General features: G+C 36.9%; 1 protein-coding gene across 1 annotated transcript; it reads right to left on the reverse strand.

Moving 5' to 3' along the window:
• Positions 1–248: 248 nt before the first annotated feature.
• Positions 249–11,711, reverse strand: LOC135695930 (ras-like protein RAS2). The gene is made up of 7 exons (XM_065215160.2): positions 11,294–11,711; positions 9,264–9,286; positions 8,713–8,792; positions 7,803–7,853; positions 7,189–7,246; positions 3,245–3,363; positions 249–2,280 (listed from the first exon to the last, which is right to left on the reverse strand). The coding sequence occupies exons 1-7, from the start codon at positions 11,469–11,471 to the stop codon at positions 2,214–2,216; spliced, it is 576 nt and encodes a 191-aa protein (XP_065071232.1). The 5' UTR covers positions 11,472–11,711; the 3' UTR covers positions 249–2,213.
• Between the last annotated feature and the right edge of the window lie 5,901 nt (positions 11,712–17,612).

Below are 17,612 nucleotides of genomic sequence, written 5' to 3' on the forward strand. Positions count from 1 at the left end.
ATAACCTACAACAGAAATTAGATTAAGTGGTTATATACAAGTACTTTTGGTGTACAGCTCTTTGATATTCAAGAAAGGAGAGAAGATATTTAGTTAATTTATTTGCGTAGCCCATAGAATATTGGGACTGGCTGAATGTCCCCTACCCCAGGCTTGCATGTTGTCTTACAGAATTGGAAAAAAATCGGGGTGGAAAAAGCAAAATTTCCCAACGATACTAGAACTGAAGAAAAGGACAGAGACATGAATCTGAAAATCATCATACTTCAAAAACAGCGTAAAGTATCACTGAATTTTTAACAATATCTAAAGATTGTAACAGCAGCATTTAAGATATATCGAAAGCGACCAAGAAGTGAATACTCAATTTACAATGCAGGTGAAGAGCTTTCATACAAAAGATGATTAATGACTTGCCCAGGATTACTAGTCGATTTCGCAGTTAATTACTGACATCGTCATGGAACGTCTAATCACGGTTGGATTCATGAAACTTTCGTGACGGATTTTCCGGATTATCAGGGGATCTCTTTACGGATTTAGGTCAATCGCAAATGGTTGCGTGATGGGGTTAATGGTGTAGACTTATGAGCCCCAAACACTGGTGGTGCGAAAAAACCGAAGATGGTCGAGGTTCACTATAACACCATAATAAAACAGACAATCTTATCTTTCTGTCTAAACTTGTCCTAAATGCAAGAGATTGAAATAAGAACTCAAAATATTTCGTTCACAGGTCACTATTTGTTATATGATAAGGACAGCAGAAATTTTCACACTACTGATCACAGCAATCTCGAAACCTGCCGGCAAGTTTCTCGCAGTTGAATCATACAAAAACTGGCCAGATGACAAATGATTCGAAATGATTCGAAACCTGCGGTAAACATGAATGCTACCATATCCGACAGTAACATATATTCTGCAAACGAATTAATGAAATCAATTTTGCTCCAAATCCGTCAGCATAGCATAGAAGTATTGCGCTATCCTAAACCAGTGAACTGGCATTTTCACTTGCATTTGTCATTGCTAACTAGATCTGTACCCTAAGAAAACAAAAACAAAGACTTTGAAAACGGGGCAACGCTTTCTAATATAGGCTACCTCTGCAGTGGAGGTAATGCAAATAGGAAAACTGGACACTACTGACCTTTCTACAGCTTTTCCCTGGACAAGTAAAATTAATTTTTTCACAAACAAACTAAACTTCATATTATGCGCTTTAACGACGGTTAATTAAACAAAAACTAGCTAACCTTTAATAGTACAATTTACTAAATCTCGCAAGATTTTCAACTTAATGGTTAAGTGTGTAAATAAGATACTTAAACCACGGCCATAAATCTAAAAGGATCACAGGAGGAGTTTACATTCTTATACATTTGCTTCTGGCAGAATAAAAAATCGATTCCTACTAACAAAATTACGTCATCGGTTGAAAAATGAGAAATAAACTGTATATAAAAGTATAAGATAACAACATGTCTCGTGGATACGGTAAGACCTAAATTATTTGCCGCTGCTACAAATATAACACATAGGTCGGGTGGGTGGATTGTTTACACATTAAAATGGCTTCATTCTCGATGCATATCTCGATACGAGTTTGGGTGCACAGGCAGAGCAGTGCACTTAAGAAACCTCGTTGGCGCAGTTAAAGGAACGCGAAATTCCCACTCCGTTCTAATATCTCTTCATCTTCTTAATACCAAACCAGCTCAAAACGAAAATGATCGAACCAGAAAATGTGAGTCAACTCAATAAACATAATCCGACAATCAACGAGTTCTTATTTCTGTCACTTACTGGCAATTTTTAATGGCAATTTTTAAGAGGTACATCATTTCCCAAAAATATGGGATATGATAAAATTGTCTTGCAAATTCGAACTTAGAATGCGTTGTGGGTTTTGTATAATTAGACTGTAATACCACGCAGGACAAAACTTCTCAATTTTACTGGGATAGGAATTTGGTTATAACCAAAAACCTTAACTATCTTCTCGCTGGAATAAACGCATACATAACTTGTACTGTAAATGCTACGAATAATGATCAGCTTGTTTTCAGTACAAACGAAATTATTTTCAAACCTCCTGTAATTCACGGGGAAAAGGCGCTTAAAGTAGTATAATTTTCATGACAACTTTGATTCGATGCTAGTTCAAGTATAAAATGATTAAAATCTAATAGGATATTTCGCAAATAAGGTTACATAATTACACATTTCTTCTTCTTTTTCGACTTGATTGGTGTGTCTGGAATTTCGTTATACCTTCTGAGGAAAAAAGGGTGGAGGAAATTTAAGTTGAGTGAACTAGAGGCAGGATCGAATCTCTAAAGAATACTATATTTGTGAATTTCTCTGTTCAAAAGAGGAACAAGAAAACGGTTGCCTTCTTACAACCTCCAGAAAGGGAGGCAATGAAGGTCTTAGTGAAACTTTCAGAAGCCACGCTAAAAAGTTTTCTCAGCAAAACAATAGCTCTTTGAAACTAAAAACCCATGAAAATTACTGTTTGCCAGTTTGTCATCAATAGATACTGCATATTTAGTTACCTTTTCAACGTGTTAAACGTGAAACTCGAGTAGCAATTTAAAACCGGCTTGTTCTATACACCAAATAGCGAAACTTAAAGACTTGTGTGTTTCCAAGAGATGGTTAAGGCAGGGCGAGGGTCAGTGCCCACAAGTTACTTAAACCTAGAATCTTGCCGGTTTTATGGCGAAAACCTGTAGTATTCACTACACTGAAAAATCGATGTTGTCCATCTCAAAACTTTCATGGTAACCCCTTGACGAAATATAGCTTTAATGAAAAATGGAAGTAATAAAAGCATTTTCTAGGAAAAAAAGAAATCTCTCATTGCAACCACGTAGCTGTAGATGTCAGCTAGGGTGGGCAAACTCGAGCAAGAACCATACCTAAGGGGAGGACTTTTAAACAAGAAAACAGATATAGAACAAACAGTATATTTGGACAAAATCAAGCTCACTGAGTTATAAATATGCCAAATTTTCAAAACATCATTTGGAAAAACTGTAGCCAAGGGGGCAAGTTGTTGTCAAAATTCTCATTTAAGGGGGCACAGCCCCCCTCCCTGTGCCCTTCTCCCCCTACAGCATGAGACCATATCTGTGTGCATGGATATTGCCCGGTTTTGTCATATTCTGGGGAGGAATAAAGGTGCTCTACCGGCTGTATTCAGTTTGCTCAATTCAAGAGTAGTCAAATAACATACCTAATTGCTCGCACAAGGTCGTGGAATGCGGTATCTACATTGATTCGCTGCTTTGCACTGGCTTCTAAATATGGTATCTTTAGTTGCTGTGCAAGATCCTTGAGTTCTGACGGTGCGACCTATAAGAGATGTAAACAATGTGAGTTAAGACTTGAGTACTTTTTGTGCTTATTTGAGATACAGAATTATGAAAAATTTGAGATTGATAGCAAACCTTCACCCTTTACGAAGCTTGGATAAGAGACAAGGACCTAGGCAGCATATATGGGCTGGACTCAATATGTGCCGGATTAGAGATGTGCCGGACTACTTTGCGTCTGTGTATGGCGGCATGGAGCGAAAGGCTTATGCTTCTCAGGATTGCATGCCAAAGCACAAACCCAGAAGACACTGATAATCAACGAAGTTGTGCCTGTTGAATGTCGAAATGAACAAAATTTGATAAAATAAAATAACGACTTTGTACAAGAAATGAATATTTGGTACAATGTTTCGAGCTTAACCCTTCATCAGGCACTGGCAAGACACTGGCTTGCAATAATAAGGTGAAATTAGAGAATCTGATCGTAAAATTCCGGAAGAAAAATTCTAAATTCTTAGAAATTGGGGAGAAAATTCTTAGAGATACAGTTGACAACACAGACGACAAGACTCTCATGGAAAAGGGCTCTCACAGGTTCAGTAGTCGAATGAATACAACGCCATCAGATTTTATAACATATTAGCTCTCGTGATTCGTTAAAAATTCATTTTTGATCGAAGAAAAGAGAGAAACTAAAAAAATTTCATTTTATATGATCCAGAAGAACCAAATTCGGATTTTGTACTTCGAGTATGAGAAAAGAAGAAAAGGTAGTCAGATTCCCACCACTAATAAATCCACGAGCTGTGGGTCCACACCCTGCTTAATCTCCATGTTTCAATAAGGATACATGAAGAAAGAGGTTTCCCACTTTTGTCAATGCAACGTGAGTAAACAGAGACACGCCCCTCGTGTGACGTTGCATTGCTGGTTGACAATTTCGTCATTAGAACACGCGGCAAATAATACCGCAAAACCAAAGTTTGAAATTTGATATCAATTTCTTCAGCTAAGTAGACAAATCAATAAACTGAAATGCTTCCCAAAAGAGCTTTCTATTCTGAACTAGCTTAAACCGCATGCCTAATTAAATACCATATGGCATGTTCGTAGATTATGTTGTCGGATAAAATCATGCAAATTTGCCGTTCTCTGATTGGCTATGTTCATGGATGCAATGGGCAAAATGACGTCATTAGGAATACGGATTTCGCTGCAAAAAGTAACATCCAAGAGACAACTCCAAAAGAGGCTGGCCTGCTTCTAGTGCAACTGCGAGGCATCATTATCAATTTGTATTCAACAACTTCAGTGCTTCAATAAAGATGCAGTAAACAAGATGTTTATAAGACGGATACAAAACAGAAATAAAATCGAACAGTTATATTTGATTAACTGACATCCATAAGTGCTACTGTGAGTTCAGAACCAAAATAAGATCGGCCTATTATGCACAACTATACAAAAACTACTATGTTCTATTTAACGACCATGGCTTTGGATCTTTGCTTAATAGTAACAATCAAATGAGACGTTTCTGGAATCTATTAAACAAAAAACTGAAAAACAAATGCATTTGCCTTGTATAGAACGAAATAGCATGTCAAGCAGATTGCCCTTAATCCCACCCTACGTCACAGTGTTGACCATAAAAGAGCAAGCAAATTATCCCGTGTGAAGCCATAATCCAAATCCAACTAAAAATCATCTTTAAAGCATTTCACATATTTCTATATTGCCCATGGGGAAGTTCGGGCCTTCTGCTCTCCATAGTATCGCCCTTGTCATGTTACTAGAGTAGTTCGTAGTTTTTGTATTGAGTAAGTCGTTCATGCAAACTTTAATATTGAGTTTAAAAACACAATAACCCATTGGTAGAGGCCTCCTCCTTCCTGAAGGAGAAGGGGAGCAATCCCTTTGTTAAGAAGAGGGACATGTTTCAGACATGATCCTGTACAGTTGTCAAGAGCAAAACAAGTTTTCCTGTACTTGCAAAATTGTTTCTTGTAGGAAAGAAATCTGGCAGAAAAGACTTCTAAACCAATTATCTTTGATTTATTTTCCTTTATTTTACGGGTGTTTAGTAACACCAAAATCAGTTTCAAGTAGTAACTAGATACACGTGAGGTTTCGTTACAATAGCGTCAGAATAGCGTAATTTATGTTTTTCATTGTCACACCAATAATTAGCCCTAGTTGACCTTTCTGTCGTTGACCTGATGAACTTTCGAGTATTTAACGTGCACGAAAGGATAAAAAGAGCTTTGCAGCTTCCCAATGTGAATACACGATTAAGCAAGCCTGGGCAAGCAATAAAATAGGAATATGCAAAAAAATAATAACAGGCAAGGAAATTCCTCGTGTTATGGAGCAGGAAAAACCATCAGATTCAAAACCAATGGAAATGCCCTAAAGTTAATGTCTATAAAAAGTCAAAGCTGTGGACCTACAGGCAGATTATGGTTGCTTGACGGACGTTACAAAAGAACAGAGAGATTACCAGGAAATACTTCTAGATCTATGCAATGACACGTCAGCCAGACAATCGAAATGTTCTATTTGATTGACAAATACGGTTGCCTGTTTGCAGTCAAAGCAAATAGCACACCTCCTTTAGTTTTCATCTTTCTCGTTTTGTCAAAGTCGTCAACCTTTTTTTAACTGAATAAATTCTAGAGACAGCAAAAAGCCTCAAATATGACACAACACAACCAATATTTATATGATAACTGTCTCCTTTTTGCAATTTGGAGCCTATTCACGCTAGTCCATTGTATCTCATATTGATAGTAACACTCGTCAGTGTATGATAACCTAAATTACTGCGGAGCATTTCTCGTTTTCAAAGCATTCCAGAACGTGTAGGTAATTCTACAACTCCCAGGTCCACCTGTCTCATATGCAGTATCAAGACAGGGGGGGGGGATCAGGGATCTCTCTACAGGTTAGCAGAGTGACAGAGGATCAGGGGCATTCCATGGGAAATTCTTGGACTCTTAAGAATGCTGTAAAAAAGTCCTTTTTGAAAAATTTATAAGTTTTACAATTTGCATAAGCTTATTGTTGACTTGAGGCTTTCACAGACACTATTTTTTTTGCTTTTGGGGGCAGCCACCCACCCTTGATTACACTTTGCTACGCAAGGGCCTGATAAAAACCTGCTAAGTTCTCAGCATTCGAACACTCTTCCCTAACTGTAACAAGGTTTGAAAGCTGTCAGTTGTGCAGAGTAAGAGATTAGTGTGGCAAGGGGTATGTGGTTACTTCATCCAACATTGAGATAGAGCATCAGGAAACACACTTACTCACATTTAAAGGCAGTCTGCCCCTTCTGTGATTGGCTTATTCTAACTTGAAAGCCTATCTTAAAAGACGGTCTTCCTCTGCCATTTTAGTATCTGACATTACTTATTGTGGGTGAACAGGACGAAAAATGCCTAATCTTTACAAACAATCGAAACTTACTTAAATGTTTGACACCAAAACAAAACTCACAGCAGCTTGCTCAGGGAAAGTATGCTATTGTGGTTCTTCATTTTGATTTGCTTTTTCTGCATTAAACTGAGGATGCACGAATACTGTGGCCATGAAAAAAGATTCTGGGAACAATGGGACGTATTGCTTTTAATTACACAATCACAACATCATACTTTGGCATGTAGAACACAATGGTTGTAGCTGCCGATCACCTGGATTCTATAATGCTTTCAAATATTGGCAATTGATTAAATTAAGATCCTGAGAAGAGCGATGTAAAAAGCAATAGATCATACATAAATGGTGATTGTGACTGGAGATAAAACTTTCAAGATAACAGGGAGACCAGGGCTATGTAATGGAAGTCAAAAAACAGATTACTTACTGTTCGTTCATGGTCTAAATCAGATTTGTTTCCAACAAGTATCATTGGGAATTCATCTCTGAAATTGCAAATAAAAAGGTTATACTAACCAAGACTTATCAAGGCAAGGAAAATCTCGAGAAGTTCTTTGCAATGGCAATTCAACAATTTGAAATAACTGAGGATTAATTTGATTTGAACAAGCATGTGACTTAATAATAGGTTATATATATAATATATATATATATATTTTTTAGTATATATTATATATACACTTAATAATATATATATATCAAACAAAAGTAAGACATAGGTACTAGTAAAAAAATATATGAGATGACTGCTGACTAGTTTCGGCCGTAGGTCGTAATCATGCTATATACACTTAATATAAATTAATAAATATATACAAATTTTAAAAATTATTTATTTAGCAACTAAATAAATTAAAGTCTGGACAAGTTTAGCAAAAAAACGTTTTGCAAAAATGTTTCTTCAACATCACAAAACCAAAGCCAGAAATATAACTACATGAAAATATATAAACTTGCTTTTTCAAATTGAATATATTGAAAAATGAACAAAAAATGAACAATATATTTATATTTATATATATATATAAATATACTACTTACTTGTCTTTTACTCTTAATATTTGTCTGTGGAATTTTGGTATCTCATCAAAACTAAGGAGGAATTCAGAACAGTTAATACATTGTTGAAAAAACAGCCATATCAAAACTAAATCTTGTATGGTATATATATATAGAGCTTACATCTTGAAAAAAATTCACAGCAAACCAAATTGCAATCAAACTACACCACAGCCTGGAAAAATACTGACCCATAATAACAGAAAAACTTTACTTTATCTACTATTGTTCAAACATTGTGTGGTTTTTCTTTTGATATGGTTTTCCGTATAAAGCTTACAAAATTTGCTTAAGGAGTGTATATATATATAACATAGCAATAGTCTTGCAGTGGCATTGCTAGATGGATTTTCTGACCAATTTCCTTTCAGATCACTCTCCATTAATCCTACAACTTTTAGTATATAGCTCAACCAATAAAATTGCATGGCCAAAATGTAACTAAGAAAACAGATAATAAAACCAAAACCTTTTTAGTAAAACAAATGAAAATTCCTGCAATCCATGTGCTTCTGGATGAGCTCTGTACACTGTACAAGAACATTTCAAATTTTTATCTTACCATCCACCTTTCATTCTCCAATATTTCAATTTATATTTGTATGCACTTTATATATGCTCAAATCACTAAGCTTTTTTTTGACGCTCTGTTTTGCTTTTTTATTTTATATTTCCTCTGTTCATCTCAAAATTACTTCTGTTTCCCTCTTCTTCCCTTTATCACTATCCAAAATTTTCTTTTAGTCTCAATATTTTCCACCCTTTCAATTTCAATATTTTCCACCCTTCCAATTTCACACCTTTTTCCATTGAAAATAAGCTGTTAACAAATATGTAAACTGTATCTAAGACACACAATAATTCAAGTGATAAAATGATGTTATAAACAAACCTTGATCTATCAGTAACAGAGAAAACAAGCAAGAAACCCTCTCCAGTTCTCATGTACTGCTCTCTCATAGCACTGAATTCCTGTTAGAAGAAACATTTTATAGCAATTAAGATATTGCCTTGTAGCACTGGCATCAGATAGTGAATGTAAATATTGAATGTTTTAAGGATGTACACAGTACATGAGATTTTCTGTTTGCTACTGACCACAGATGAACTCAAATACATTTTTAGACTTTTGGTATATATAGGAGAGTGGCTGTACAGAACAGGACTGCTCTAAGTAGTTACTTTGTGTTTCAATTGTGTGTAAAGTTGCCTGGTGATCACAACAAGTATGAAATCCAGAGTAGATTAACACAAGCTTGATATGTTTTTTAACATCGCCTGATGCACTTTTGCCACAAAATTTGACAAAAAATTGCTTTGAAACAAAATTATAACTTTGCAGGAGCTATAAATTTTAACCAGATTGAAGTTTAAAGAATTTTCCAATTGAGACAGAAAGTTACTTTCAAATCACTACAAAGTAAAAAAATAAGGCAGCCATACCTCTTGCCCTGCAGTATCCAAAACTGAAAAAGACGAAAATTCATTCATAAATATATTCATAGGGTTTTGTCATGCAACAACTTATTAGGTATATATAATATATATATATAAATATATTGATTAAGTATATATTCAAAATCTTAACAAGAACAGTCAGCTCTCAGGATGAGCTTTGACAATTATTTGTTAATAAACATAAAAATGTGCAACTATTTAATGCAACAGATCTTAGCCCTTATCAATAGTTTGAATTTGACAAGAAAATCTACAGCCAAAATCATAAAAAATTAAAAAAACTGTTCAGGTTAAAATCATTGAACCTGGACTGTTTTATTGCAAAACCCTTCCTAAAAATACGGAGAGCTATAGCTCTTGTTCCCCCCCCCCCCCCCAGGTTCCTGTTATATGATGGAGAGGTTGCTATTCTTAACTGTTCAAAAAGCAAATTACTCAAGCCTTGAAATCCATTTTCCTTTCTTTCTATTCACATTTATCTATGGATAGTTAACCCGAAATTACTGCTCTGTTTACTGCTCACCTGCTAAAAGACTTATGGACAACCATGAATAAGGTAAATTTTAAATATATATATATATCTAACTAATAGATGGTGCAGGAAAATAACCGGCCCGAGCGACGCTCGAACTCACGATCCCTGACTTTGTACATCAAGTGCTCTGCCACTAAGCTATCGGGTTGTGCTTTCAAGCAATCACCCAAGGCCAAGTCATTTACCCACACTGCCCCTCTCTTTTACCGATATACCTATAACCAGTAAATATATATCTGGAAATTTTTGGATTTATTTTACTTTGGAAGGATAGACCAATTAGTCAAAATATATACACCAGACCTTTCCTTATTGTGAAAAACAGAAGGTGGTAAGCCTTTATTTCAGAAAAAAATTGTCATCAATGGGCACACCTGCCATTCCATGCTCCTCTTTAGGTTAGAATTTCATTATTCCCCCCAGAAAAAAACTGGGTTATATATACTATATAAAAACATGTTTTCCTAATGGCATGACATGTAAACACACCTTCTAATATAAAATTACAATCACTTATTTCTATTGCAATTCAAAAATTTGGTGTGCAATGTTTGGGTGTTCTTATGTCTGCATCTGCCACACTGTGCATATTTGATGCAATTAAAATTCACACCTGGAGTAAAATTTTTGATTGTATAACTCAGATTTAGAAATGTAAAACTCTCCTTCTAAATATAGAACTTTACAGAATAAAGGCTGAAAATTACCATTCTTACGCTTTGGGGCAGTTTGTAAACATAATATTTATTTGATTCTTAAGAATATATCAAAAATTTATTTTATTTGTATTGGACATGATTTGAAAACATCAAGATTAAATTTGTGCTTGGGAACATATTTTTCAACAATCATGTTCAATATAAAATTTAGATTTATAAAAGAATCTAACTTTAATTCAAATATATATATCTAGAGTCAATGTTAAAATTGTAACATCTCCTTAAATAAAATCTTATATAATGTCTTGAAAATTCACCTTTTGTGTCAAAATAAGGTCCAGATGACATGATTTTTAGATTTTGGAAGGCACCATGGAAAAATTACTCATTCTAATAAACCCTCGATTTCGGAATATCATTTTCTACTTAGGCCTAAAAGCCACTTTGAAACTTTAATATTAACTGATCCTTCTACCCTAAATCTTGTTCACTGAAACCAAAAATGACATTTCACTAAGACTTACCAGTAAATTCAATAAAGCTTTTAATAAACAAAGAGATTAAGAAACACATTGGAATGACAAAATTGGCCTACACGTGATACGCCCAATTATATGTCGGGCGAAGGATAAAGGAAGATTTTTCCAAAAAGAGTGGACGTGCCTGCCTTTACAACCTGCCAGCATATTTTTGTTGCTGATGCTATGAAGCCTGAGAAATTTAGTAGCATAATAGAGCTGTAGGCAAAACTAATTGGAGGCTCCGCCCAACACAAGGAACTGAGCACCGCCCAAGAGAAACTAAAATCATTCAATACTCACTATCCAGGTGTGCAACTCTGTCATCAATAACGCACTGCTTTCTATACGAATCTTCGATAGTTGGATCATAATCTTGCACGAAATGTGACTGAATAAACTGGATTGTCAATGCACTCTTTCCAACGCCTCCACCACCAACAACTACCAACTTATATTGTCGATCGTGATCTCCAGCCATTTCTCAAACTCAGGATAGGCCCACGACTGCCGGGTGCCACTCCTTTTTTAAAATAAACACAACGGCTCCTTGTAATCCAAAAGCTTCGTTCCACGCATAAAAAGATTATAAAATTTCCTATATAGATATTTTAACACTGATTTGCTAATGCCAAAAAATCCTGTCCCATTCGACTGCTTGAGATATCTACAGTAACTTTCAGCACCGTTGACAAGGCCGCGCCCGCAAAACGAATTCCACTGGGTTCCAGTCTCCTGTCTCCATCAATTTATAAGCCGCGGTATTTGATACTAAAAATAGCTTCAATTGGAGGACAGGTGAACCACCTGGGGAAAACTCAACAATTTGCCCCTATTAAATTGTTATGGTCTAATTATACACTTTTAAGTGCATGCAAGCTATTTTTGAAAAACAGAATCGTGCGGAGGCCGGTTGTTCACAAATGCATAGCGACATCAAAACATTTTCAAAACAAAGGACAGCTATAAACAATTTGTTCTTTTGTCGTCAACAAGTTTCCGCTATTCTGGTTACTGTTCTGAAAATATGACTGAAAACCTGCAAAAATAACTCATTTATTAAAGTTTTTAAATGAAGCTCTTTGCTAGTGTCATCTAGCCAGGGCTGATGGCCTCTTGTTTTTATCTTTTTACGGACTTCTCGGAGGGCAAAATTTTCACGTAGGGATATCATTAGAATGTGAAAGAACGAAGAAAAACAGGATAGGCTGCAGTGGCGTGGTAGCAGGGGGGCCATGTCCCCCCCTAAATATGGGCGCAATTGGAGTTAAGGGTGCGCCAAAATTGTTTGCTTGTAATCATTGGCTAGGAAAATCAAAATTGATCGTACACGGGTAGAACACTTCGCAGTAACTTGCTGTGAACAATCTAAGGCAGCCTTTCCACTAGCCTGGGTTAAAACATATCCGGGTTAAGTTTCTCCGGGAGGATTCTGCGTAGCTTGCACAATGATTAATTATTTTTATGTCTAATAATTAATTCTTAGCTTACACGATAATTAATTGTATCAGTATCAAATAATTAATTCTTAGCACCTACGACAATTTATTGAAAAACTTCCATTATTAACTTTGTATCATTTAATAGCAATTGAAGTACAGCGAATTCAATTCAAGATGCATGAATGTATTTAACTTTCATTTTATTTATTCAATGAACTTTTGAACTAAATAGGCCCCCATATAAATCGCCTAAGAGTTTATGACACTCTTCGGCTCCATTGATTGAGCGGACATCAAAACCTGAGTGTACGCCGAAGAAGATCTTCGGGCCTAAGTACATGGAATGCACCCTGGCATGACAATCAATACAACAGCTTCTTGCTATTTACATCGATGTGCACCAAAGGTCATCCTTTCTTTCTTTCCCAAACGCATGAATCTTCTCCTCCCAAATTTTTTCAAGAAATAAATAATCAATGTTTTTCCAAGAATCGTCGAATCTTCTATTCTGAGCGGTATAATAATTTGTTAAATTTTAGTCCGGGAGATGCATTGGTGATGGGTCCTCCTGCGTCACTAAACTTGATTCTTAGCATAAAAAACTAATCAAAACGCCTAAGAAAGAATTAGGAACTTTTTTCAATGCAAAGTGAATACCCAATCCCAGCCTTGTGTAAATTACTACAAGAAATGAAAAATGGACAATAAAAAGAATTAAGAAACTTCAAAACTGTAAGATTCAGTACATGTGGAGAAAAACCAACTGTGCTTTACAATATTGTCGTCAGTGGCGTCGCTAGGTCGAGAAAACTGGGGTGGACAAGAACAAATTTTCTTGGCCACGCCCTTCAGACCCTTGGAAAAGCAGCTTTTATCGTAACGGTGGCTATCAATCTTATCAGTCCGATTCCTCCCCCTACCCAATGGTTCTTCGACGGATTTTGAGAAATTAGAAAATCGACTTCTGGGAAAACTGGGGTGGACATTTCCACCCAAGTCCACCCCGTGGGGACGCCATTGATTGTCATGCTGTTTTGAAGTAAGATGGACTCGGTGTACAGCTTCAACTTCACGACATCATCTCAAATTATTTTTTGCTTTATGACTTACTTTAAAAAAAAGACACTGAGCCTGAAGACCAAGACCGAGATTATGATTTCCTGTCCGTAATGAATTTTGGGGTGTATGTGATATCTCTCAGTAGATTTAAGAAAAATTTGCAAAGCAATTAAACTAAGGTGTTTTAAATTGGAGAAGCATTGGAAAGATTCCTCTCAAGGTTACAGCAGCTGAACGATGATAGGCCTCTCGGTGGTAGCTGGGAGGAACATTCAATTAGGAATATTGCATTACAAAGACTATTGTCCTTAAAAGGGACTATTGTCCTTCCCAACTTTTTTGCAATGATAGGTGAGAAAATGTTTTGAAAGTTTACGATAACGAACGCACTAGTAGCAGTTCTGCTGGGAACACGTTTTTGTTCTTTTGATGGTGCTTTATCTTGCGTTGTCAAAGATAGATTTGTATTTTATCTAACTCGGTTTTGTTTGTTTATGTTAACCAAAATCTTCTCCAAATCGTTATGTATGAATAAGGAAAGAAAGAAGCAAATATTTTCTGAAAGGGGTATTTTCCGGGGTTTCAAATGGCGTGGCCGTAAAAAATTTAGGGACAAGCCCCCTAGCTCCGTTCCAGCCACTCCCCTGTGGGCTGGTGCATATGAATATGATCCTTTCATACTATCATACAAGAATATGATCCTTTCATACTACGCGAAAAGAGAATAAGAAGAGACAAGCACAATTTTTACATCAGAGAGAAGAGATTATTTGCCATCTCTTTTATAGTATCAAAACTTTTGAAGAAAAGATTTGTTGACAAAGATTTTGATGGGCTGAATGCAAATAAAAACTTTTGCCCCGGATAAAAATTTAGCAAGATTTCATTCAATCATGCATTGAAATTTGAGAAATAAATGACTAAGATCACAGAGATCTCAAACTTGTTCTACCAGGAATTCTACCAGGCGAGACAATGGCACGGATTCTGGCAGCAAATCCTAATTCTGCCGATGTAGAGAGGCTGATTCCCATCTACACTTTTCAAATATAGGAATATTGCAATGAATATGCTTGATCTCGCAAGTTTCAAGTTCCATGAACAGCTGCAAAGATTTGGCTTCAAGAAACCAAAAACACTAAAGTCTGGAAAGCAAAATTGACATGAGGGGGTTTTTGAAGGTTAAAGGAAAGAAAAAATAACTTTGACAGAGATCCGAACAAACAATGTAAAAGGGTTTCATTTAAATAACTTTTTGCTCACAAGTTAAGACATAACTGTATGTTGCTAATTTTCTTATTAACCCAATCAATATATTTTAAAGAATCAACTTCTTATACTTCGTTCATTTAAGATTTTGCCCAATATTTGCCACGTCCATTGTGCCAATCCCAGCAAGGTACCACGCCCAATTTTTATAAGAAAATGTGGATCTGTGAAAACGTCTTATTTTAGGCCCTGAGTTCAAGGGGCCGTCAGCCTGTATGAAACATCAGTGTTCATAATTATAATGTCTTTTGATTAGTATTTTATGTTTTGCCTACCGTATTTCCACGAAAATAGACCGTCCCTCGAAAATAAGCCAGTTCGAAATTGCTGGATATTTTACCTAACCATGATCGAGAAAGTTAGATGTTAGGAACAGTGGCGGCCTGGCCTTTTTCACCTGGAGGGGCCAGCAGCAAAATGGCTCCCTTCATAACTTACATCAAAAGATTGTCTGGAAACGCTCTTATACTGTTTAACCTTGTGTGTCAAGGATAGACTGACCCCCACGTGAGCACAGGGTCCCAAATATGATAATTTTCCATGGGGTGTCAGGACAAGTTGGACCGACTCGTGTACGAAATGGACTGTCTCTTTGAAGCCAATCCAAGCAGATAAACTAAATTAAAATGTGTCAAGAACATGTTTGGAGAGATTCCAAGAGTTACCCTTACGATGTGGTAAAATGAGGGTTTTGTTCTCTTTGTAACTGTTGTGTTCATTTGGCACCTTGGAGGGGAATCTGAAGCGCCAGATAAAATATTTACCTTTATTTTGCTAAACTTGTACTTTGGGGCAACTAAACAAGCTCAAAACATATACATATAACACAGCTTACAGTCAGGGGCAAATTAGGGAGGTGTCGGGGTAACAAATAATGGAATAGTAAAAGGGACGACGTCTCTCCCTTTTACTATTCCATTCTCCTTCGCATTTCCTTTTCCCCGTTCTTCATCCTTTGACTCTCTGAGGCTCTGGCACACAGGGTAGTAGGTATCTTGAACACTGGCTATCTTTTGGCATAAGGAATCCATTTACAAGTTTTGAGAATTGTCGTCATGAATTAAGCACTTTATTAAAAATGCTATATGAATCTCTCTGATTATTACAATTGGCCGGTTTCAAGGGCACTTAAATGAAATGAGCACTCTGGCCACTTTTGTTCCCATCCTTTCAAAAGGGAACAGAGGCAGTTGACCCCCTGCACACCCCTTCTCTGGCGTCCCTGACCAACATACAACAATGAACATAACAAGCACTGATATGTGACAAATACAGAAGGACGAAGGTAAAGGGGTGCAGCTAAAAGAGAAGAAGGGTAAAGGGGTGCAGCTAAACGAATCTGTTTGTAGAGTTGATATAAAAGGTTGATGCCGAGAGATTGTCTTATTTGAAATTTCACTAAGGGCATCATTGCCATAGAGTAGAAGTGTGAGCAGTGCTTCATCGTTCAACATTTAGCAGTCAGCTCCTTGGGATCACAGATGGAGGTTACTCTGCCAAGGAGCACAGAGTACAGAGCACAGATAACAGAGCACAGAGTACAGAGCAAAGAGTACAGAGGACAGAGCACAGAGCACGTAGCACAGAGTACAGAGCAAAAAGTACAGAGCACAGAGCAACGAGTACAGAGCACAGAGCACAGAGCACAGAGCACAAGGCAAAGAGTACAGAGCAAAGGGCACAGAGCACAGAGTACAGAGCAAAGAGTACAGAGCACAGAGCAACGAGTACAGAGCACAGAGCACAGAGCACAGAGCACAGAGCACAGAGCACAGAGCACAGAGCACAGAGCACAGAGCAAAAAGCAAAGAGTACAGAGCAAAGAGCACAGAGTACAGAGCACAAAGTACAGAGCACAAAGTACAGAGCACAGAGGATAGAGTACAGAGCACAGAGTACAGAGCACTTGGTACAGGGCACAGAGCACAGAGCAGCATAAAATGGCTGATAGTTTCAGTACCGCCATTTGCTAAACACATTGTTTCTGTACCTTTTCAGTACCGTCATTTGTTGAAACTTATCCAGACATAATCTTATCTTAAATCAGAAAGAAACTTTTATCAATATAATGTTACGTAATGTCCGGCAAAATTTGCAAAAATGCGCATCAGGGCAAAATGCCCTTCAACCTAAGTGTAAACAAAGGTTTTTGCACTGACAGGCCCAAGGCGTTACTTGACTCATAATTTTGATCTTTTCTCTGATGGCAATTCTCTGATTCTTTTGATCATAACTTTACCTTCTTAGCACTGTTTGATTCCGTTCATTAGGACCTTCTAACAAAACATATTTTTCTACAGTGTTAGACCCTGTTTACACGAGACTTGGACCAGATCGGGTCCAAAAGTATCCGGATACTTGTGGATCCGATCCCAGGCGTTTACACGGGATGCGATCAAAAACCACTTGCGTTTACACGGAACCGGATAAAAAAGATCGACAGATAACGCGCATGCGCTTTTCAAAAAATGGAGTGCATCAGACGTTTTTTATGCAAACTGAGATTGAAACAATCTGTCTAAACTTAACATTGATGAGGTAAAGCCACTCACAATTCAACCTGAAAGAGCTGTTCGCAAAAGACGGACTCGCAGTGAATATTTTTTAGACGTCTGGTTTCATCTCATCGTACTAAGTCAGGGCCCGCGTCACGAATTTGAAAGTGGGAGACCAAGGCTAAAAAAGTTGGGGGCCAAGGCTTCTTACCTCTTTTCCGACAGCTTTTAAGCCACTTGCTTCGCAAAAAAGTTGAAAGTAACTATTTTTAATCGCGAAGACAGACTTTGAAACGCAGAAAATCGTTTAATCTGACTCGTGCAATAAGCAACTTTGTCAAAAGCCCAAATATCATT

Source organism: Rhopilema esculentum, chromosome 17 (assembly GCF_057945365.1).
Source record: "Rhopilema esculentum isolate cy_ngs chromosome 17, ASM5794536v1, whole genome shotgun sequence".
Lineage (NCBI taxonomy): Eukaryota > Metazoa > Cnidaria > Scyphozoa > Rhizostomeae > Rhizostomatidae > Rhopilema > Rhopilema esculentum.